Genomic DNA, 25,668 nt, shown 5'->3' with positions numbered 1-25,668 from the left:
TTGGCTAATGTGTCACTCACTGACCGTGTAGCAGGCATAGCCCGATAGGACTTGTAGTCCCATCGGACGATTCCTGCATACAGACACACGCCCAGTCACCGCCCACACACCATACACGCACACTGTCTCCGCCCACACTTCCCCCTGCGGATCTGCAGCGTTTCATCCACAGCAAAACCGCAGATCTTTTTTAGACCTGCGGTTTTACTGTGGATGTGCCCGACTCAATGCAAGTCAATGGGTGCAGAAACGCTGCAGATCCACACAAAGAATTGACATGCTGCGGAAATGAACCTGCAGCCTTTATGCTGCGGATTTTTCCGCAGCATGTGCACAGGGTTTTTCATTTTAGATTGACTTTAATGGAATTGTACGACGCAGGAGATTCTGCTGCGGGTCCGCAGGGCCAAATCCGCTGCGGATCCGCAGTAGAATCCGCAACAACATGTGCACAACCCCTAAGGAGAAAACCGCTGCCTGTTTACAAACACCTGGAGAAGGCATAACACTATATGAACAATGTTAATTGATTGGATGAGACCAAAATAAAACTTTCTGGTTTAAATGAGAAGCGTCATGTTTGTTTTTAAAAAAAAAAAAAAAATTTACAGCATTAAAACCTTGAAACACTGTGGTGATGGTATCATGGTTTGGGTCTGTTTTGCTGCTTCGGGGCCCTGATGGGTTTCCATAATTGATGGATACTGAAGCGATTTTTTTTGTCCTCATGCCCCATCAGGCCCCTGGCCTACTACCGCTTCATTGATGATATTTTAATCATCTGGACGGAGTCTGAGCAACAGCTAAAGACGTTCCACGAACAGTTTAATCAATTTCATCCCACCATCAATTTAACACTCAACTACTCCAGTACCGAGATTAATTTTTTGGACACCATCATTAAGCTAAAAAACAATGAAATAGAGACATCCCTGTATCAGAAGCCAATCGACAGTCCAACATACCTTAAATGGGACAGTTTCCATCCAAAACACACAAAGAACTCTATTATCTATAGCCAAGCCATCAGATACAATCGTATATGTTCCAACCCCATGGATAGAGACAAACACCTTGGTCGCCTCAAAAAGACCTTTTTGAATCAGGGTTACCATCCAAGAACAATTGAAAACCAAATTACAAGAGCCACCAGATTGTCAAGGAATCACCTGCTACATTACAAAGCTAAAGAAGAAAATAACCGAGTGCCTCTAGTAGTCACCTACAACCCAAATCTGGAGGTGCTAAGGGGAGCTGCACGGAAATTACAACCTTTACTACAAAAAGATGCCCGATTAAAATCCATTTTTCCAGACCCCCCACTACTGTGTTTTAGGCAGCCCCCAAATTTAAGAAGCATCATTGTCAGAAGCTCCCTGTCCTCTCCAACAGCTGCAGGAACCTTTCCTTGCAACCAGAAAAAATGTAAAACCTGTCCATTTATAATGACCACGGACAAGATAAAGATCCCCAACTCACATCAGGACTACAAGATCCCAGGTACTTTCACCTGCATTACATCTAATGTGGTGTACTTAATTATTTGTACCAAATGTTGAAAGGTAACTTCACATCTCAGAGAGAGAGACGAGTTTGGGAGTACAAATTTATGACGAACTTTGACACTCTCAGTGCTGGAATGAATGTGTCGCATGGATTTATGTCTTTTTACATCAATTAAGGAATTTCCTTTTAAAACCTTGCGGGGCAACACAGAACTAGACCCCAATCAGAGGACCATAAAACATCCAGACTCCTTATCTATGAACTGGTCCAATGTTTATATTTGTTTGTCCCTCTCCCATATTGATAGTTCTGCTTCACGTCACTTGTCTTATCTATTGCATTTTTTCTAGGCTGTATTGTGCATAAATATGTGACTTCAGATTTTGTATTAGTCTAGCCTGATGAAGAGACCTGAGTAGTCTCGAAAGTTTGCAATGTGTTACCATCTTTTCAGTTAGCCATTAAAAGGTATCAACTACTGAGGACTCTCAATCCTGAATATTTTTCATAATTGATGGAAAAATTAATTCTGAATTATACCAACAAATTCTAAGGCTATGTGCACACGGTGCGGATTCTGCTGAGAATCCACAGCAGAACTGCAGGTGATGTACAGTACCATTCTAGCCTATGGAAAAATGAAACCGCTGTGCAGACGGTACGGATTTTTCCGTGCGGTTTTTGCTGCAGTTTCAAATTCTGCAGAAAGAACTGACATGTCATTCTTTTCTGCGGATTCCACTGCGGTTTACAATCTCCTCCATTGTGGAGGTGATAAACCGCAGGCTAATCCGCAGGTAAAACCGCAGGTCTTTTTGACCTGCGGATTTTGCAAAATCCACGCGGAAAAATCCGCAGGTGAATCCGCACCGTTTGCATATAGCCTTAAAGAAAATATTAGGACATCTGTCAATGAGCTGAACAGAATGGTGGTTATGCACAAGACAAAGACCCAAAACACACAAGTCATTTTACGAAACAATGGTAACAGAATAATAAAGTTAGTTTTGGAAATGGCAGAGTCAAAGTCTTGACCTCCGTTGTGTAGAAATGTTGAGGCAGGTCATGGGAGAAAATTCACCAACATAACAGCTGAAGGTGTTTTGTAGCAAAGAATGCCCTGAAATTCTTCCAAGCCGATGTGTAGGACTAATCCCCAATTATAGGAAGTGTTTAGCTTCAGTCATTGCTCCAGAGAGGGTTACTCCAGATACTAAAAGGAAAGGTCTGTATAGTTTCGCCACTCAGACATGTAGTATTAATAATTTTCCTCATTTGATATGACAGTTTAATAATTTTGACTTATTTGTTAGATTTGTTTTTTTTATCTACTTTTAGGAATCTGTAAAAATCTAATGCAATTTAAGTACAAATGTATGCACAAACTTGAAAGACTATGAAGGTTTCACAAACTTTTATGCACTACTATGCACTTTGCAAGAGAGGTATTTAATATACTTATACTTTTTTTTTGTTATAGCTTTGGATACGATTATGTATTTGTTATTAATATGCATGTTTTACGCAAAGGGAACCTGTCATCAGGATGTCCTCCCTAGCAAAGCTGCTGCCGCAACGTTATTCAGCCTGACAATCGCGAAACCATATAGAGAAAGAGGCATGTACACAGCAGGGATCACCGAAGAAATAATAGATAATTCTTTATTGGAACACCCGAACACACAAAAAAAAATTAAAAACAATCAAAACTGCAAAAATGCTTAAAGTGGTGCACAATGTGTACTTAAAGTATACATCCTAATTTCCATAAAACCAATCACTGCAGAGACTAAATAATGGATGCAGCGGGTGCTATTCTGCTGTTGAAATGAAATGAGAGATTACCCTAGAATGGAGGGGGGCAAAACACCACATACAACCTGTGTCACAGAAGCAAATGCCTGCATGGATAAAGACCAAGGACGCTCATGCAGTGTGAGTGGAGAGGCAGGGGCTCAGGAGAAATGCCCGACGCGTTACGCCAGTCATGCTGGCTTCATCAGGAGTAGTAGACAGAGTGTGAGCGGGTGGAATATAAATACCTGGGTTCAATTATGAGGGACGGGGAACAGCTGGGAGCCATCGGCATGTAAGGGAAGAAAGACCATGACCGGCGTTTAGCAAAGTTGGAAACAAAGTCCACACGATGATAATTTCGCCCCATCAAAATAAGACAAGGAAGAGTATATTATTAGTTAAAAAAACATGGTTTTTTAAGCAGATAGAACCAAGTTCATCTGCATATCAACAGAAATGGATCATTTTGAAAGAAATAATTTTATAATAAATCTTGTTAGTATACCCAGTTCTGAAATGGAGGAAACCCAGAACTAATATAGACACTAATGGAGTCCACTGGCTGAGTTGCCAAAGGAGAGGCCAAAAACAGGATACCAAGTTAGAAAACAAAAATAAAAATAAATTAAAAATGAGATAATGGAAAAATAGATGGAAATTTTATAGAAAATTGATGAAGAAAATAGATGAAAGATAATAAAAATATATAAGGGAAAAGTGTAAACAAAAAAAGGGGAGAGGAAAAAAATAAACAAATAAAGAGAAGACCAAATGTGGGAAAGTAATAAATGTACAAACTATAAAAAGGAGGGGGGGAGAAAAAAACAGGGAAAATTATCAATGAGGGACCGTGAATCAAATAGGGACCGTCCGACAAGCTGTAAAGAACCAATACTCGATTTAATAATGCAAGAGACAATACAATACAATAAAGTAGCAATAGAAAATCACAATACAAAAAAAATGTATTATATATGAGGGTTTCTGGAAACGGTGCAAGTCCATATGGTCCCAACGGCCAAGCGGGCGCTCTCAATGTATTGACATAAAATGAGAGCTACCAAGAAGGTTGTATGAAGAAAATGCACATGCCCGGGATAAAGGGTGTCCCGGCTGTTATTCAGCCTGACAATCACCTCACTGCCTTGTATCGCTGCCCCTCCACCTGTGATTGATGTTCACAGCCGACAAAGTGCATACACGGGTGTGAGGCTTTGCTGGCTGTGTGGATGAAGTAGAAAATCTCATTCACTTCATTCGTAAATAGAGTGGCGTCATTACAAGGCAGAGAGGAGGTTCCGTGCATGGTCGAAAAAGCCCATTGAACCAGTGTGTGGGGTTTTGTTTTTTTCCAAACTGTATTTTATTACAGTGTTGCTGTGGCTGTTGTGATTAGGTAAAGGGGCCCTGAACCGTCCCTAGGGCTGGGGCCCTAACTATTCCTTCCCCCAAAGGTATCTCTAAAGATGAGGTTTGGGCCACCAGCCTTACTGTTTTCCTGTTATTCCCTAAGCTGTGCCCTCCCCTAAGAGGCCTTGGACAGAAATACTAGTGTATTAAAATGCAAGACCCACAGTGATAACAGGGAGCAACAAACATACAAACACTCACCAAAGGTAAAGAGGTACACTCACTGGCCACTTTATTAGGTACACCATGCTAGTAAGGGGTTGGACCCCCTTTTGCCTTCAGAACTGCCTCAATTCTTCGTGGCAGAGATTCAACAAGGTGCTGGAAGCATTCCTCAGAGATTTTGGACCATATTGACATGATGGCATCACACAGTTGGCACAGATTTGTCGGCTGCACATCCCTGATGCGAATCTCCCGTTCCACCACATCCCAAAGATGCTCTATTGGATTGAGATCTGGTGACTGAGGAGGCCATTTGAGTACAGTAAACTCATTGTCATGTTCAAGAAACCAATCTGAGATGATTCGAGCTTTATGACATGGCGCATTATCCTGCTGAAAGTAGCCATCAGATGTTGGGTACATTGTGGTCATAAAGGGATGGACATGGTCAGCAACAATACTCAGGTGGGCTGTGGCGTTGCAACGATGCTCAATTGGTACCAAGGGGCCCAAAGAGTGCCCAGAAAAAATTCCCCACACCATGACACCACCACCACCAGCCTGAACCGTTGATACAAGGCAGGATGGATCCATGCTTTCATGTTGTTTAAGCCAAATTCTGACCCTACCATCCGAATGTCGCAGCAGAAATCGAGACTCATCAGACCAGGCAACGTTTTTCCAATCTTCTACTGTCCAATTTCGATGAGCTTGTGCAAATTGTAGCCTCAGTTTCCTGTTCTTAGCTGAGAGGAGTGGTACCCAGTGTGGTCTTCTGCTGCTGTAGCCCATCTGCCTCAAAGTTCGACGCACTGTGCGTTCAGAGATGCTCTTCTGCCTACCTTGGTTGTAACGGGTGGCAATTTGAGTCACTGTTGCCTTTCTATCAGCTCGAACCAGTCTGCCCATTCTCCTCTGACCTCTGGCATCAACATGGCATTTCCGGCCACAGAACTGCCGCTCACTGGATTTTTTTTCTTTTTCGGACCATTCTCTGTAAACCCTAGAGATGGTTGTGCGTGAAAATCCCAGTAGATCAGCAGTTTCTGAAATTCTCAGACCAGCCCTTCTGGCACCAACAATCATGCCACGTTCAAAGGCACTCAAATCACCTTTCTTCCCCATACTGATGCTCGGTTTGAACTGCAGGAGATTGTCTTGACCATGTCTACATGCCTAAATGCACTGAGTTGCCGCCATGTGATTGGCTGATTAGAAATTAAGTCTTAACACACAGTTGGACAGGTGTACCTAATAAAGTGGCCAGTGAGTGTATATAGGGAAGGATAGGCATGTGCCAACCAAATGGGAATAGAACAAAGAGAAAAGCATACACCCAAAAACAGCACACAACAGTCTCCAATTCAGCACAGCGTCTCCCCCCTACTCTGGAACTCTCTATCCCAACATATCAGACTCTCGCCTACCATAGAAACCTTAAAAAAAAAAAAAAAAGCCTGAAGACCTACCTCTTCAGATAAGCTTACAACCTGCAGTAACCACCAATCCACCAAACTGCTGCACGATCAGCTCTATCCTCACCTACTGTATCCTCACCCATCCCTTGTAGATTGTGAGCACTCGCAGGCAGGGTCCTCTCTCCTCCTGTACCACTCGTGACTTGTATCGTTTAAGATTACTGTACTTGTTTTTTATTATGTATACCCCTCCTCACCTTTAAAGCGTCATGGAATAAATGGCACTATAATAATAAATATTAATAATATGAAACCAACGCTTCGGCTAAATGGAAGATCTGCGATTCACAATACGTAGTGAGTTTCTAACCCCAGATCTCCCAGGAGGACAGGACCCTCTCATGACAGTTGCCTGAGTTTTATAGTTGACTTATTAAGAATAAATTAAAATACTGAAATATGTCGCATCATCGATTTTTATATGGAAAATCTGATGACGGGTTCACTTTAAGGTACAAAAAATAGTAAATGTTTGTGCAGCACCTCTGGAAAAAGATGAATTCTAAATTGAATCATAATAAAGTATTTCCAGTTACTTATATTGTGCGCAGCACACAGATTATAATTGTACTCATCAGTCTCTGTTCCTGGTGGGTAACTAATCTCCAAGTTTGAGCCAATTTCGGTGGAAATGTATTACACTTTAAGTTTGGATTTTTCCTAGGAAGGCCCCCATATACATTACAATCATTCGGTTGACAATCTCCTGTCTAGACTCAAATGTTAGGCTCAGCCGAGTACGCCAGTGTTCTCCGCGCAGAGCAAAAGGATCAGCCATCGTAATGCTAACATTCTGATCGTTTTCCTTCCTTACACCATCTATTGGGAGGCCACCACCATAAACATTAGTCTGTCGGTCAGTTGGCTGGTTTGGACGACTTTTTAGTTTTGTATGGGGTCCTTAAGACGCTATTCACCTGTTTTTATATCTGTTGACAACTACATATCGCTAGTAACATGAGAATTCTGGACCCTTCTACTACTAATGGAAATAAAAATAAAGTGCAAAAATGTTATGTCATTGCCTAACGCTATTCGCCTTTAGAACTAGCGGCAAGAAAAGGTTCCAAGAAAAATATATTATTGGCAATTAACCAGAATAGACGTCACTGCTGCAGAAAGATTCATGGATCCTCCGGGATATTTGCACTTTGGCTGCATTTTTTCTCAGTTCTAAAATCTCAAACTGGAGCTTTTTCTATCTGCAGATGCATGCAATATTTGGAAGAGATTATATCTTTTTCCTCCCCCTTCTGCTCTCTCCTTTATTAGCATTTTCACAAAAACTTTGGTTATATGTATGGTCATTTTACAAGTTTACAATTATATATTTATTCACAATACTTGTATCCCAAAACACGATTTGTGTATACAGTGGGGGGAAAAAGTATTCAGCCACCAATTGTGCTAAGTATTTGGTCACCTAAAAACATGCAAGTTTTCTGTCTCTCACAGACCTGTAACTTTTTCTTTAAGAGGCTCATCTGTCCTCCACTCATTACCTGTTGTAATGGCACCTGTTTGAACTTATCAGTATAAAAGACACCTGTCCACAACCTCAGTCGCACTCCAAACTCCACTATGATGAAGACCAAAGAGCTGTTGAAGGACACCAGAAACAAAATTGTAGCCCTGCACCAGGTTGGGAAGACAGAATCTGCAATAGGCAAGCAGCTTGGTGTGACGAAATCAACTGTGGGAGCAATAATAAGCAAATGTAAGACATACAAGACCACTGATAATCTCCCTCGATCTGGGGCTCCACGCAAGAACTCACCCCATGGAGTTAAAATGATCACAGGAACAGTGAGCAAAAATCCCAGAACCACACTGGTGGACCTAGTGAATGACCTGCATAGAGCTGGGACCATCAGAACAAAGGCTACCATCAGTAACACTACGCAACCAGGGACTTGGATCCTGCAGTGACAGACGTGTCTCCCTGCTTAAGCCAGTACATGTCCGGGCCCGTCTGAAGTTTTCTAGAGAGCATTTGGATTATCCAGAAGAGTATTTGGCCTACAGGCATTCAAACGACTGGTATGTTGGCAATCTGTGACCAATCAGTGTTCTTATCGTGCTGCTGGTCAGTCTGTGTAAACGGAACCTTGGATAATAAGTTGTCAGACCTTTATATAATTCAATGGGGCTCTGTCTGTGGGGACACTGATGTAACCAAACAAGAGAAAGCTGCCAGGCCCATTTTTAATGTATAATTACTTGAGCAGTAGGTTATATCCTCAAGCAGCAGTCCCCCTTCCCTGCCACCCCCCAAAAAATACAGACCTCTCACAGTGAAATGGGACAATGCAAAATTTGGGCACCATACATGGTTAGCACGTAGTAGGTCCTCCTTTTGCAAGTATTACAGCTTGTAAATGCTTTTTGTAGCCAGCCACAAGTCTTTCAATTCTTGTTTGATGAATTTTCATCCATTCTTCCTTAGAAAATTCTTCCAGTTCTGTGAGATTCCTGGGTCGTCTTGCATGCACTGCTTTTTTGAGGTCTAGCCACAGATTTTCAATGATATTCAGATCACGGGGCTGTGAGGACTATTGTAAAACCTTCAGCTTGTGCCTTTTTGAGGTAGTCTATTGTGGATTTTAACATGTGTTTAGGATCATTATCCAGTTGTAGAAGCCATCCCCTTTTCAACTTCAGCTTTTTTACAGATGGTGTTTTGTTTGCATCAAGAATTTGTTGAAATTTCATTGAATCCATTCTTCCCTTTTACCTGTGAAATGATCCCCTGTTCTTTGTGAGTGATAACGTAATTTGCAGGAGCTTTTATCGCCAGCCCCTGTAATTCTCACACACGTGCAGCACAGTTGGGCAGCGTTACTGCACCTCTGGAGCCGGGTGTACGCTTCCCGATTTCTGAGGCGCACTGCACATGACCGGAAGCCATCTTCTAAACTTCCGATCATGCGCAATGATCCTCCTGAAGCTGGGTGTACGTTTTCCTGCTTCAGAGGCGCACTGTGCATGTTATGAAGTTTAGAAGATGGCTTCCGGTGATGCGCAGAGCGCCTCTGAAGCTGGGAAGCGTACTCCCGGCTGCATAGGTGCAGTGACACTGCTGAAATGTGCGGCACATGTGTGCGAGATTTACACGAGTGATGATGATGCCGTTCGTACAAATTATCACTCCCACAGAGGTGTGATAACATGGAAAGAGGGCTGAGAAGTCTTGGGCAACTAACGCCCAATCAACTCGTCAAAACAATAATTAGCATAACAAACGGGGACAATATAAATGCTCCTTTTTTTAAAAAAAAAAAAAAATTAAACCAAACATTTGTACAGAAACGTTATTAAGGGATGTTTAGGCAGGGAATTTACTCATAAATGGATGCTGCTGTGTTGGGGGGCATAAGGGGGCCTAAGTTCCCTTTTAATTACATTTCGAACTGAGGAAAGGGTAACTTGAAAACTATTTGCTATCTTCTTACAGCCTTCTCCTGCTTTGTGGTCCTCCACCATTTTCATTTTCAGAGTTTTTTTGGCACAAAGTTAGAGGAAGCTGGGTTTCTATAAAGCTGGGAAATTTGCATTACCTGGACTTTGGTACTGCTCTTCCCAGTAGAAGACTTTAGATTGTTGTGTCAAGTCACCACTGCAGTCAGCTTTGCAGCTGCTCATCAATATTCCGGCAGAGTGGACATCAGTGGAGCCATCACTTGGCATAATAATGTCAAATGAGCGCCGTGAGATTCTGGATCAACATCGCTGGGACTGGAGAGTAAATGTTTCATATTTTACTAAGGGGACTTGGACAGCCCCTTCTAATGTCTAAGTAGTGGAAAAGCAATTTAAGATATGACCACTCTGTAAGGGGTACTTCACACATAGCGAGATCACTGAAATGTCACAGGTTTTGTGACGCAATAGCGACCTCGCCAGTGATCTCGCTACGTGTGACACATAGCGGCGACCCCCCCCCCCCCCCCCCGCTGTGTATCGCTGATCATGCTCCAATGTCCAAGCCATTTTTTGATCGTTGGTGTCCGGCTAGCCAGCATGCATCGCTGTGGTTGATGCCATAACAACGACGAGCAACCTCGTTGGCGACTCAGAACTCAGGGACACAGGCGTGATTTTGCTTTGTCTTTTCAACGCCCCCTCAGCTCTGATTGGTGGTCTCAAATTAGGATCTTTGTAGTGTTTCCTTTTACATGTCCGCTATCAATTATAGGCAATCATAACATTTAACATGTACAGCTATAATAATCGTGTCCCTGTGTCAGTGACTGTGGATCCACGAATAAACAGCGCACTAGTGACCCAGACAGGGACGCTGAAGCAAACCGCATACTGATAGTGCAGTAGTGGCCACCAATCAGAGCAGAGGGGGGTGGAAAAGGCAACGCTGAAGCACGCCTATCGAGGTCTGAGTCATCAGAATAGCTGCTGTGTGACAAGGTCACAACGACCGCCGAGGTCGTTATATGGATCGCTGTATCGTTGCTGCGTCATTGAGTAGATCTGTCTGTTTGACAGCTTACTAGCGACCATGTAGCGATGTACCAGCAATCCTTACCAGGTCGTATCGTTGTCGGGATCGCTGGAGCGTCGCTATGTGTAACGGGACCCTAAGACTAACATGTCGGATATCCTGGCAGCTGGTGATTAAAACAAAGCTGCATCCTAGGGAGAGCAGAAGTAGATTCAGTTCGTCAACCATGGCTCATACTCCCTCAGACTGCTGGTCTTACCACCAGAGGCACGCATACCGCAGGTTGAGAAAAAATGCAATCACATAACCAGTAAAAATGGTCAGTATAATCCACTACGAAATGGGCAGTATGCTTTTTGGCTTAATAAGGGTGCCATATGCCACCCTACTAGTAACTGAAAATAATGAGAAAATCTAGACTTTAAACAAGCATCTACCAGCACTTAGTGGACCTGACTGATCATGTTGTGTATATGACCTCATTGTTTCAGGGAGAAAAAGAGCTTGATGTTTTTTTGCAACTCTTTCTGGGAAGTTACACTCCAAATATTGTCCCATTAGTTGAGCTGTTTTTACCTGTCAGGAATTCTAACACGGAGTTTAATTGCAACATGGTGACATCATGCTTCTCTTTTTACCATTTGATGAAAGCGGGGAGTGAATGTTATGTTCTGCCTCTCAATAATAACCTGGAGTCAGGTATGCAGACTAATCTTACAAAGGTAAAAATAAAAAGATGTGTGTGATGAAGTTCTGCATTACCTTCTAAAAGGCTAAGGGGTGTTTAAATGCCCGGTAAGGACTTATGGACTTGGAAGAGAGCTGGGCCAGAGATCCGTTCTGTATGAACATACATTCTGACATTGAAGTCATCCTTGTATTTCCAGCCATTTAGGAAAAATGCCTGGCAGGCCATGGCCTCCATAGCACAATCATATGTCTGCTGAGAGTGGAAACGGGGCAGTCTGTTGACCACCAGGGAATTTGCATCTTGAGAGATTTCAAAATGGACAGTGCCAGATAATCTCTTCTTCTGTCACTAACACATAGAGCTTTGCTACAGCCTATGGCTTCTCTACTTGGCCCAATATCGGAATGTCCTACTGTGATTCTGTAGTAGTCTGGGTTAGGCCGGTTTCACATTAGCGTTCGGCTGAGCTGCGGAGGGCTGCGTACTTCCTCTGTTAAGCTCCACTTCCGCACTTCTTCCGTTTAGCTCCCCCTACTTCTGCATGCGTCCTGTGTACCTATCTTTAACATTGGGTACGCAGGACATGTGGATGTATGCGGATGCGTCGTTTTGACGTGCCCGCCGAATGCACAGACGCGCAGCGTAGTAAGTGACCACCTACATCATGCTGCGCTCAGATTAAGTGGAAAAAAAAACTGGTTTATGATAAAAAATGACTTGATTGAGAATTTAAGGTCTAGGTTCACCTACAGTGTGATTCCTAAGGTCATTTCTGTAGTAGCTAAATAGCATGTATGAAGTATTGATGCGCATTAATATGGAAATCTGTGCAATAACATTTTGATGACTATCTCAATGTCTTGAATGGAGTAACTAATTTGAAGTGCATTAGGAAATGAACACTCACTTTAAAAGGGTTTCATTTTGGAAGACATTTCGTATTTGTGACATTGTTGGTGTGTGTTTAGACCATTGTGACAATGGTATCGTTTTAGGTAAATTGGTCACCAATTTTTATGGTTAATTACTATTCGTTTATTCATACATTGCAATCTAAGAACGAAAAGTTGTGGAATTCTGAAAATCACAGAATGGATAAATATGTTGATGTGCAAATGAAAAAATGTAAATTAAGTTTTTAAAACATCTCAATCTATTTAGTATCAAGACGGAACACTACATGCACTGACACGCCTTGGCACTATTAGTTAGGTTATTAATGGTGGTCTGAGAAATGTTGTGCCACACTGAATGCATGTTGGCATCTAGGTCATCAAGATCTGCCGCTGGCAGCTCCCTTTGCAATGTAGTTAATGAGTTTCTTGCTAAATCTGTTCAATCAGTAATCGGCTGCAAATTTTCAAATGCACAACATATCATACGTGAATTGCTATTTATGGCTTTTATTAATTGCGGTTCAAAATTTTCATAATGTGATCTGCAACTGAATTTGTTGTGGACTTTCTGCTGCAGGAAATATATTATGGCTACATAATTTTGCATTTGTTCTCATTGCTTAGTATGGCACACAATGTAAAGATGGAGTTAAATTCTGTCCTTTTTATCTGGTTTCATATGTGACTTTCATATTGGCCACACCTGTTACTTGCCACATGTGAGTTTGAATGAGCATCACATGCTTGAGACAAAGTTGTTTACCCACAATTTTGGAAAGGTACCCTTTTCAAAAGTGCCAACACTTTTGGCCATGACTGTATACTTAGGTCACTTTTAAATCGGAAAAACAGCAACTGTGTGACACCGCACAAAAAACTTCCACATGCATGCCATAAAGCAAGCTGAAGTGCAATATATGCTTTCACCTTTAGTGACTTTATAGTGCAAGAAATGTTTTATTCTGCTGACCAAAAAGGGAAAGGGCCTAGGTGTGTTTGATTTCCAGTTCTGCTCCTGGTATGTGCTCTCAGATAAGACTCTGGTTTGTGTACATAACATTGAGCAAGACAGATATATTTTTATGGACTGCTTTTCCATCCTTTTATATAAATAACCTGCACTGATAAAGAGCCAATGAATCACTGCACCATGATGGCCAAGATATGCCAGCAGCAGAACAAACATTATTTAAAGGGGACCCATTATCTGATTTAAGCTGCCACAATTGCAAGCAGGTATACTTTTCTATTAAATGCTCTGGTGTTGGAGAGAAAATATAGTTCAGTGTTCCAACCACTGACCATATTGAAGACTATAGTAATCTGGCTATACCCCGCCAGCTCTTTCTCAGTGTTGCTCAGGGTGATTGACCGGTCTTTGCCTCATGTGCACATAGGGAAAGACCTGTCAATCACATGCAACAGCGTTGGAAGAAGCCTGCCAGGGATGACATTGGACTACTTTGGTCTCTGGTTATGGTTCATAACCAGTACCTTTTTAAGGCGTTGTCCGCTAATGGGACAACCCCTTCTCAATCTGAATGTTTGTTTGCCCCTGTGAAAATAAAAGCACTTCTTATTCTCGCCTCCCGTGCTGGTCCTGTTGCAGTAGTGTCGGCACTCGCATTCCCAGAACTCAGGGACTGGTGGCAGTGTAGTGTCCTGGTGGTGTTGGGAACCCTGACAGTGACAGATTGGCGGTTTGTGTGTACTCCCGGCCTGGGACTTGTGATACACATACCGCTCTCAATGCAGAGTGCCCCATAGCGAGTACGTGACAAGGCAGCCATTCTGGGGACTACTTACCCTCTGTGCAGTTCCCTGACTGACTTGAGGGTAAGGAGGCGCCAGAGAGCTGTAAGTTCTTAACTGGAACAAAAGTTAGGCTTTCATGACAGTGATTTTATAATTTTTTTAGTCAGGTGTGTGAATAATAGAATTACGGTACATAAAGAGGGTTTCAGTGAGCCAAGTGATTGTTATAATAAAAGTGAAGTTGGGCCTCCTAGGCGCTATACTAGCCTACAAGCTTCTGGGAAGACTTTCCACAAGATTGTTCAGTGTGTCTGGCAGTTGGTTAGCACCAACTGCAACTTTCAGCAAATGACCATTTGTCAGGTTAGGCAGTATTGTTGGATGAGAGTTAGTCTGGTAATTGGCATTTAAATTCTTCCCATAGGTGTTTAATGTGGTTGAGGTCAGGGTTTTGTGCTGACCACTGAAGCTCTTCCATACCAAATTCTCCCAAATATGCTTTGAGCTGGGACACGTTCATACATTAAACAGAAAAGCTTCTTCCTAATGTATGTGACTGAGAAGGTTTCCAGTTATTGGGAGGTGTGCCCGCTTTCTGTAATCAGATGGGACTATCCTCAGTAAGGAATGTAGCACCTCTATTGAAGTGTGTATTAGAAAGAGATGGAGAATTTGGAAAATAATCAAATATGATGGCTTGATCTTATTTGTTCTTTGTTTTGCTTTCATCTTTTCAAGAACCAGCCCCCCAAAAAAATGAGTGACCCATTTGACTGTGATAGCTGTAAGGAGTCTCTCTACGGAAGGAAGTACATCCAAATGGAAGAAGGTCCTTACTGTATACCGTGTTATGACAGCCTGTTTGCGAACACATGTGATGAGTGTAAAGAGCTTATTGGCCACGATTCAAGGGTAGGTCAACCTTGTCAAGAAATGTGTTTTTTTTTTTAACTTGTTATCTAAACTTTCATGTTTTCATAAGAAATTTGTGCAGAAAGGCTTTCACTGCTAGATACCGCTATAAGTTTACTATAATGATGATCCTGTTTGGCCATGTGTAAAAAAACATTCCTCCATCCTTGAGAATAAAGCAAATTTGTAATCTATTCTGTTATTTCTAAACACTGTTTTTCGGTGATTCCTTTGTATCCCCGTTCATACTGCACCCACACACAAATGATACACCGTTTGAAAGGTAACTTGCCCACTTCAGCAAGAAAATAGCCAAACAAACCACACATCCACGATTTGATCACAAAATACAGTTTAAACATTAATTTTCATAAACCTGCAGTAAGGAAAAATGACCTGCAGGTGGCAACACAGTACCCCAAAGCGCACTACCAACACATTTGTAAACATGCACTGCTTTTTCGCTGATTACTTCACCCCACTCACATGATTCACCATTTGAAAGGTAAACTTGCTCCCTTCAGCAAGAAAACAGCCAAGCACACCACACATTCACAATTTTATATATATAAATACCTGTCTGTGTTCATCAGCTCAAGAAATACATTTACATTTGACCAGATTGCCTTTGCTGAAATCGCCTGCGCCCCCAACGACCAATGTGCAAAAATTTTGCACGGGCCAAGCTAGTAACAATTAAATTGCAAAGCTACTTGTTTTTACAAGCTCTTTGCAAATTTCTCCTTATTTCATGAGGAGAATCACACTTTGGTGCTGAACTGGGGAGGCTTAATACTATCTGACTTTATTTACTAAGTTAGAAAATTGATGTCCAAACATTTGCGACAAGTGAAGAACCCTTTTAAGACTGACAACAGTGAAAATAGAAATGTGTGTAGTCAGAATGGAGCCAGCCAAAATGCGACCTGAGTAAAAGAAACGTATTGTTCATTATCACTACATGCAAGTGGTGATCTCGATGAAAAGTCTGCTATAATGAAACAGTGGAACTTAACATTTTTCTCTAGCAGTAAGAATAATTTAAGGGTACAAATGTTTTTCTCAGCTATTCAATAGAACATGTTTTATGAAAATGTTCATTAAATTACCAGCTTGTTTAGTGGCATTTAGTTAGTGTCCAGACACCAGTTAGATGCCAGGTTCTTTCATTATTTAGACATTTGAAAACTCAGTTCTGTAAAACTGCAGTGAGGTCTTGATCTTGCAGTCATAATATGGATTCTAAGATTCAGACATTTTTTGACTGCAGCCTCAGACCAGCTTTACACATCCGGACCGACCATGGGTCTCCTGACCTGCACTCGATAGCCTCAAAGAATCCCAAGAAGACCGATTTTGGGCAAGATGTTTAAAAAAACAAAAAAAAAACAACCTTTCGGGTCCAATAATTGACCTGCAGCTATTGGGTTAATATGCAGGTTAATAGTGTTTGTGCCCGACAGCAGTACTGAAATGAACCTTTTTTTTTTTTTCCCTGGGAGCTGCCGACTTTATCATGCTGGCACGCCCGAAGCATTTAATGACCGCTGACAGGACGAAGAGCGGCAGCTGTAAGCCCGACCTGGCACTGACTGACAGCCAGTAGTGCATCAGGGTAGAGCCCTCTGTCAGTCACAGTGCTAGGGCGTGCTACAGCTGCCACTCTGTCCTGTGAATGCCTGTATAATTTTAAATCTGGCCTCTCCTGGGAAAAATAAAGTTAATTTTCTCCACACTTTCAGTACGACTGTCTATCACCTTCATAACGCTATAAACCTCCAGATCAACCCTATATCTGCAGGTTAATAGTTATCCGACATGACAGGCGCCATTTAATAAAAAAGTATAGCTCCTGCCAAAAACTTTGGATTGATTCTTCAACAATTCTTAAAATAAAGCCTTTATTTCAACACAATGTGAAAGTAAATTAAAAAAGTTGTCGTTTTCCTGCTCTTTTTTATGTGGTGCTATATAACAGAGAGGCAGAATATATCTTTAAAGTGAACTCGTAAGCAGGATTTTGCTCAGTAACCTACAGACACTGTCAGGTCGCCGCCGTTATATTGCTTAAAATGATCCCCTGGTTGCAGAAATCAGTCTTGTGGTTGTTTAATCTTTGTTTTCAAATAATGAGATTCTCATGCTTCAGGGTGGGCCTGAGGGGGGGTGGCTTTATGTGGTGCTCTCTGGTCTCATCTTTATTATTGTGGTTTAAATGACAGGTCACTCATACTTCAGTGACCTGCCTCCTACTTTAAATATTGCAGTTAATATTGTGAGCGTTGAAAATAAAAAATTACCTCCAGCAAAATGGCGCCTGCGCATTCGTAGTAGCATCTTTGGGAAAGAAAATGTCTCCATCTGCGCAAGTACCACCACCAGTTGGTGGGGCTTGCAGAGATTTACATGCATCACTTGCTGATAGATGCTACTTGATCATGCTGCACCATTTTGTTGGAGCACAAATAAATTTGTCTCCAGCAAAATGGCAGCGCATGCACTGTAGAATCTATCTGCAAGCCATATATGCTACTGTGCAGGAGCCTGCGCCATTGAGGTAAAAAAATAAATTTTTTCAAAGCCAAGATTAACTGCAATTTTAAAATGGGAGGCAGGTCACTGAAGGATAAGTGACCTGTCATTTAAGCCACAATAAAGAAGATGAAACCAAAGAGCACCACATAAAGAGAGGCCTGTCACAGAGCACCAGAATCTCATTATCTGAAAACTTAAAACAAAGATTAAACAACCACAAGACGGATTTCTGCAATCCAGGTATTATTTTAATCAGTGTAACGGCGCCGACCTGACAATGCCTACAGTGCTGTGCAAATTAATTGGGACAAAGCATTTTTCTAAGTAAAATTGTAATTGTAAGTTAAAATTGTTTTGAACAGGCACTCACCCTCTGACTGGTAACTAACTTACGATTTTACTTAATAAAATGCTTTGTCCCAATTAATTTGCACAGCACTGTATAGTTTACTGAGCACAATCCTGCTGACAGGTTTTATTTAAGTATACTTAAATGTTTTCTAGTGACATGCTGCATTATAACCATGGGACATATCTATGAATTATAGGAACTCTACTATGAAGATCGTCATTACCATGAAAACTGTTTTCGGTGCTTCCGATGTGAACGGTCACTGGCTGATGAGCCCTTTACGTGCCAAAATGAAGAACTGCTGTGTAATGATTGTTACTGCAGTGAATTCTCCTCCAAGTGTGTCAGCTGTGATAAAACCGTCATGCCAGGTACTCGGCAATGAGAAACATTCCATTTTCCTTTGTCACCGAAAATAAAATACAAGGTGTTCAAATAGGTTTGACTAATAAAGCCGCACTAAACACCAATACTGTAAACATAATTGTGACAGAATATGCGATTGTGAAAGTCTGTTTAGTCTACATAGCATATTCTCACATCTTAAAATGCATTCCATTGCTTTATTGGCACCTTGATCTCTACGTTGCCTTTTAAAGGAGTATTTCTATCCCAGACGTTAATGATACACCACACGAGAGGTGGACATTTTTTAACAATAGTGAAATTTGGAAAACCTCATTAAAGGGAATAGATCACCAGGGTTATGCCACCTAATTTGAGAGCATACAGAGACCGTAAATCCAGCGATGTCACTTACCAGATCCTTGCTGTAGTTTTCATAAAATCACTGTTTTATCAGCAGGAGATTATCACTAGAGGACTAATAAACCTACTGCCATGTAGTACTCATATTTAAGAGCTCTGTATAAAACAGCCCCACCGCTGATTGGCAGCTTTCTAACCAAGCAGAGTGTACACAGAAAGCTGATGAGTTGGCATGTATTCAAAAATGGAGTGGCGTCTGTCATGCATACCCATACTACTCCATTCAGTCCAGGCCAACATGAGACCGAACTATGATTATTCTAGTAATGGGTTCTAGTTCTGGGCAAAACACAGGCTATCAGATTTATGTACTGTTGTTTTATGGCTTATGGTGTCTTTTTTCACAGTATGGAGGAGTCTGTTACTATATTCTTTAATAGTACTTTTCAACAGAGAGCGGGAAAAATACTTGGCATCTGATTTAAATACAAACTATAAAAATCTCGGGAATTTCACAAGAATAAGGAAATAAATGAATGTTCAGAATTCCTTGGCATTGGTAGTGTGTGAGCCAAATTGTTGGCAAGTGTTTGACAGTGTTGTGACATTTGCTTGTGACATGCCTGGAACTTCTTTCCTATCCAATATTACTATTAATGACTTAGAGATGCTGTTAAAAGTGGCAAGTTTTTGCTCTTTAATTCCCGAAGATTTCTTGAGTACCGTATTTTTAAGATTAGAAGAAGCACTTTTTAGTAAGAAATACTCTTGCTAAAAAGAATTTGAATCTCATAGTCCGGAGATTCCTGTGATGGAGAACGCAGACATCGTGCTCTTCCCAATCACAGAATGAACTACTTTCCCTCTTCCGTGCCCTACTCTGATTTATGTGATCAGTGCAGAGCAGGAGAGGTATCCATGCATGTCCTGAGCAGTTGAAGAACCTTCCACCCAACCAGCACCAGGTCCTCTCAGGTCATGGGATCAGTCACATGCCTGGAAGGAACTGCAAGATGTGGTATGTTTATATGTGTGTGTCTGTAGCAGAGATGTGTGTGTGTGTGTGTGTGTGTGTATGTAAATGTGGCTGTAGTAGAGCTTTGTGTGTATGTAAATGTGGCTGTGGTAGAGCTCTGTATGCGTATATAAAGGTGGCTGTAGTAGAGCTCTGTGTGTATGTAAAGGTGGCTGTAGTAGAGCTCTGTGTGTATGTAAAGGTGGCTGTAGTAGAGCTCTGTGTGTATGTAAAGGTGGCTGTAGTAGAGCTCTGTGTGTATGTAAATGTGGCTGTAGTAGAGCTCTGTATGCGTATGTAAAGGTGGCTGTCGTAGAGCTCTGTATGCGTATGTAAAGGTGGCTGTCGTAGAGCTCTGTATGCGTATGTAAAGGTGGCTGTCGTAGAGCTCTGTATGCGTATGTAAAGGTGGCTGTCGTAGAGCTCTGTATGCGTATGTAAAGGTGGCTGTCGTAGAGCTCTGTATGCGTATGTAAAGGTGGCTGTCGTAGAGCTCTGTATGCGTATGTAAAGGTGGCTGTCGTAGAGCTCTGTATGCGTATGTAAAGGTGGCTGTCGTAGAGCTCTGTATGCGTATGTAAAGGTGGCTGCCGTAGAGCTCTGTATGCGTATGTAAAGGTGGCTGTCGTAGAGCTCTGTTTGCGTATGTAAAGGTGGCTGTAGCCGAATGGGCAGCACAGTGGCTCAGTGGATAGCACTGCAGCCTTGCAGCGCTGGAGTCCTGGGTTCGAATCCCACCAAAGACAACATCTGCAAGGAGTTTGTATGTTCTCCCCATGTTTGCGTGGGTTTCCTCCGGGTACTCCGGTTTCCTCCCACATTGTGAGCCCCAGAATGCTGTAGATAAGCCCCTGATGGCTGTGGCTGCAGCTGATAGGCCGAAAATTAGGTGACAGATTCCCTTTAACACTTAAACAGAAAAAAACAAGGCTTCAATGGGCTAAGGAAAAGCAATCGTAGACTGTGGATGACCGGATGAAAGTCATATTCAGTGATGAATCGTGAATCTGCATTGGGCAAAGTGATGATGCTGGAACTTTTGTTTGGTGCTGTTCCAATGAGATTTATAAAGATGACTGCCTGAAGAGAACATGCAAGTTTCCACAGTCATTGATTATATGGGGCTACATGTAAGGTAAAGGCATATCTTCAATAATTACACAAGTTTATCCATCCATGGGATATTTTGGACACTTTTCTTATCCCATCAATTGAAAGGCTGTTTGGGGATGATGAAATCATTTTTCAAAATAATGCATCCTGCCATAGAGCAAAAACTGTGAAAACATTCCTTGAAAAAAGACACACAAGGTCAATGTCATGGCCTGCAAATAGTGCGGATCTCAATCCAATTGAAAATCTTTGGTGGAAGTTGAAGAAAATGGTCCATGACAAGGCTCCAACCTGCAAAGCTGATCTGGCTACAGCAATCAGAGAAAGTTGGAGCCAGATTGATGAAGAGTACTGTTTGACACTCATTTTTGACAGAGGTTGTAGAAAGAATACAGTGAGCTCCGTTGTAAGAGCCGATGATCCTGACCCATGTGGTGACGTCACTGCTGTGTACACTCTAAAATAACGGAAGCAGGCGGAGCATTTTTTATAATCTCCAGGCTCTGATTAGTCGGGTCGACTATCAGAATCCTCTTCACCTTAGAATTGGGTGGCTACAGATTTAAAAAAATCTTTAAAAGGGGTTGTACCAAGTTTCAAAATTGTCTCTTATCCTTGAAATAGGGGATAATTTCCCGATCGCTGGGGGTCTGACTGCTGAGAACCCCATGTGACAGGAGTGACAGTCTATTTATATGCGCTGCTGCACTATTCATTCTCCATGAGCCGGCTGGAGATACCTGATCACTGCACTTGATTGGTCTTTGGCGCTCCAATCAAGAATGAAAGGGCACTGCAGTGATCAACCACTGCTCCCTTCATAGTCTGAGACTGCCAGAAATGGCTGAGTACTGTTCCTAGCTATTCTGGGCAGTCCTGTAGACAATGAATGTAGGGGAGGTTGCAGCTGACCCGGTTACTGGGATCTCTTGGGGTCCCAACAGTCAGAGCCTCAGTAATTGGTACACTATCTCATCTTGTTTAGATAAGAGAATTTGCTATTTTGGCTATAACCCTTTAATTACTTTGATTTGCTTATGCTTTCCCCTCTCCTGTCCATCTTTATTATGTCCTTTATTTTCTCTGATTTTCAGTGCAGCCATGTAGTGTATGTCTCTACCACTGAGTGGTCACTGTGAGGAGGGGAGAACCATTGCTGTGCAGGAAATCCAGATGGTTCCTGCAAGTAAAAGCAAGTTCCAGCAGTCCTGCAAAAGCAACACATCCGCACCAGACCTGCATTTATGGTGTTCGGGAGGCTGAGAAGATGGCAGCCCACAGGCACCTGACCCGGCCTTGCACTGTAATAAAGAGCAGGAGATAAAGCTGGAGTTTATCTAAAGAGTGATTTCCACCCCCCCCCCCCCCCCACAACACCGGTCTGTCATAATTGTAGATGAAGCGTGCAGGAGAGCAGTTGCTGGGGAGGAGTCGAGGTATACTGACATGCTGTGTTAGGGAGCAGAGGAAAGCCGTTCTGTGTCTGGCCGCTTCGGTGTGCAGAAGTCTCATGCGGGGCTTATTCTAGCTTACCTGCAGCTTGAGGCGAAAAATGAAATGGCTCCTACTACTACTGTCTTTCCCTAACTTAAAGGGGAAACCCTTTTGCCCAATTTATGCTGCCCAAACCACGGGCAGCATAAATCAGAGCCTAGCCGCATGATTGCAGCCAGCTATATTTTTCTCTGAACCATAGCTGGAGGTGAGAGTTGAGACAAGTGCGCTGCCTCTCGGCCAGATCTTCCCTGCAGTACTAGTGGTGGTTAATTAGGTCTCTGCCACGTGTACATATGGAGAGACCTGCAATCACCAGGAGCAATGCTGGGAAAAACCATCCGGGGACAGCGCTGAACTAGTCTCCTCTCCGGATATGGTCCCTGGAGTATCTTTAGCATATATTTTCTCTGAAATATTGAGTGTTTCAGAGAAAAACATACCGGCTGCAGTTGTGCAGCCGGGCTCTGATCCAAACTGCCCGTGGTTCGGCCAGCATATGAATCAGGTGGTAGGTTCCCTTTAAATTTAACATCATAATAATGACTTTTGTTTCTATAGCACCAGCATATTCCCCAGCACTTTACGTTTTAGAGGGGACTTGTACAGACAATAAAGAAATTACAGCATAACACGTAAATCAGCATATACCTAGAGGAGTGAGGGCCCTGCTGCTCGCAAGCTTACAGTGTAAGGAAATAGGGGAGACGCTCAAGGTGAATGTTAAAAATTGCTTGTGTTGTACGGTCCGGCCATCAATATAATGAGTAGGAGATTCACATAACGCTGCAAGCACCAGTCACCAGCCAGTATGTGTACAAGTACAGATACAGAAGGCTATTAAGTATACAGCTCTGGCAAAAATTAAGAGACTACTGCACAGTTTTATAAAAATCAGCTTCTCTACATGTCTGACAGCCATTCCATTCCAGTGTCAGTTGAATTCCAACCAGAGAACACCTCATTCTACTTAATATGCTTCTGATTAGGTGATCACCTGAACCAAATCTTTAACAAAGGAAAGTATAAAAAACCTGCTGTGGTGTTCACAATCCTCTTGCAATAGGACAAGCTGGATGGCAAAACAAGTGCTAGTAATATCCCGAGAGTAATAGGAATGAAAAAATAACTTTTAGCCATGCCAAAGGAGTTGAAAAGAAAAGTCTTGAGTGAGGAAAAGGGCTCAATTCTGGCTTTACTAGCAGAGGGATAGAGTGAGCGTCATGTTGCCTCCATAATTAAAATTTCTAAGACGGCAGTACATTACAACAAGGGGTCAAGCAGCAGACATTGGGGACAACAAAGCTACAGACCGGCAGAGGGTGAAAACGATTCTCAACTGTCCCGGATGACCGTCATCTTATTCGAATGTCACTCAGCAACCACAGGATGACATCAAGTGACCTACAAAAGGAATGGTAAATGACAGCTGGGGTGAAGTTCACGGCAAGATCAGTTCGTAACAGGCTCCTAGAGGCAGGGCTCAAGTCAGGTAAAGCTAGAAAAAAGCCTTTCATCAATGAGAAGCAAAGGAGAGCCAGGCTGAAGTTTGCCAATGACCATAAGGATTGGACCATAGAGGACTTGGAGTAAGGTAATCTTCTCTGAGTCTAACTTTCAGCTTTGCCCAACACCTGGTCACCTAATGGTTAGACTGAGACCTGGAGAGGCGTACAAGGCACAATGTCTTGTACCCACTGTGAAATTTGGTGGAGGATCGGTGATGATCTTGGGATGCTTCAGCATGGCTGGAATTGGGCATGTTAATCTTTGTGAAGGATGTATGAATCAAGCCGCATACAAGGTTCTCCTGGAAAAACAGTTGATTCCTTTTGCTCAAGCAATGTTCCCCAACTCTGAGGACTGTTTTTCTAGCAGGACAATGCGCCATGCCACACAGCTTGGTCAATCAATGTGTGGACCACCTCAAATCCCTGTCATGGCCAGCCCAATCTCCAGACCTTCATGAACCCTATTGAAAACCTCTGGAATGTAATCAAGAGGAAGATGGATAGTCACAAGCCATCAAACAAAGAAGAACTGCTTACATTTTTGTACCAGGAGTGGCATAAGGCCAACCAAAAGCAGTGTGAAAGACTGGTGGAAAACATGCCAAGACACCTGAAAGCTGTGATTAAAAATCATGGTTATTACACAAAATATTTATTTCTGAACGCTTCCTGAGTTAAAACGTTAGTATTGTTGTTTCTAAATTATTATGAACTTGTTTTCTTAGCATTATTTGAGGTCTGCAAGCACTGCATTTTTTTATTATTTTGACCATTTCTCATTTTCTGAAAATAAATACAAAATTTATTGCTTGGAAATTCGAAGACAGTAGTTTACAGAATAAAAGAGCAATTTATATTTTACTCAAAAATATACATATAAAGAGAAAAAAAGACAAACTAAAAATTTTGCAGTGGTCTCTTAATTTTTGCCAGAGCTTTATGAACGGTGGTGACGCTACTAGGGACCGGAATTGGAAGAAAATGTTGTATGGGCAAAACGATAAGTGAGGTGAGATGATGAGCCAGTCTAAAGAAATGTGCTTTTAGGTCGCACTTAAAACTCTGGTTATAGGGAACTAAAACAAATTTTCCTGGGTAGTGCATTCCAAAGAATTGGCGCAGCTCTCGAGAAGTCTTAGACGGGAGTGGGAGGTTTGGATTATTGAGGAAGATAGTCTTGGGTCATTAGCATAATGGAGGGCATGGGTAGAGTGATAGAGTTGAGGGAGGAGATGCAGGGTGATGCAGAACCGTGGAGAGCTTTATGGGCTTTGCTGTCTCCTAACTCGGGCCCTATCGGGTTTTTTTTTCATGATAACCTTATTTACAGGCAGTATTCATCCATCATTTGCCATTTTTCCATTAACATAACTGTATAGAAGTGTGTTTACACTTCCGATGTACACAAAGGACACTAGCTTCCTTTTTTTCTCAGCAATTCAGGGCCTTTTTATACAGGACTAAGCGCCACCGAGAACAATGATCTTTTGGGCATCCCAAAATATCATTTCACCAGACTGAGTCTTTTGCTTGTTCATCGGGTGGACAGTATCCTATTTACACTGCACGGTTATCGTAATGCAATCATTCCTAGGATAGCTCATTCATGATGATTGTGCAGTGTAAACAGACCTTAACTCAGTTCTGCACAAGCTATATATACCCCATCCCTCCATTTACAGAGGGTAAGGAAAGTATTCAGACTCCTTAAAATATTTCACTCTGTTTCATTGCAGCCGTTTGGTAAGTTCAAAAAAGTTCATTTTTTTTCTCATTAATGTACACTCTGCACTCCATCTTGACTGAAAAAAACAGAAATGTAGACATTTTTGCAAATTTATTAAAGGAAAAACTGAAATATCACATGGTCATAA

At 42.1% G+C, this 25,668-nt stretch overlaps 1 protein-coding gene across 2 annotated transcripts in view; it reads left to right on the top strand.

The window, feature by feature from the left end:
* FHL3 (four and a half LIM domains 3) overlaps positions 1–25,668 on the top strand; it is a 108,251-nt gene that overhangs the window by 62,983 nt on the left and 19,600 nt on the right. For both annotated transcript variants that reach the window (XM_073562410.1, XM_073562409.1), the window contains 2 exons: positions 14,893–15,066; positions 18,150–18,324. In XM_073562410.1, coding sequence (XP_073418511.1) covers positions 14,911–15,066; positions 18,150–18,324 — 331 coding nt within the window. In that variant the 5' untranslated portion in view covers positions 14,893–14,910. The remainder of the gene's footprint in view (positions 1–14,892; positions 15,067–18,149; positions 18,325–25,668) is intronic.

The sequence above is a fragment of the Dendrobates tinctorius genome, unplaced genomic scaffold (assembly GCF_039654945.1).
Source record: "Dendrobates tinctorius isolate UK_male_01 unplaced genomic scaffold, ASM3965494v1 ptg000015l, whole genome shotgun sequence".
NCBI classification, from domain to species: domain Eukaryota; kingdom Metazoa; phylum Chordata; class Amphibia; order Anura; family Dendrobatidae; genus Dendrobates; species Dendrobates tinctorius.
Note: the sequence above shows the minus strand (reverse complement) of the source record. Positions and strands in the feature narration are given on the sequence as shown.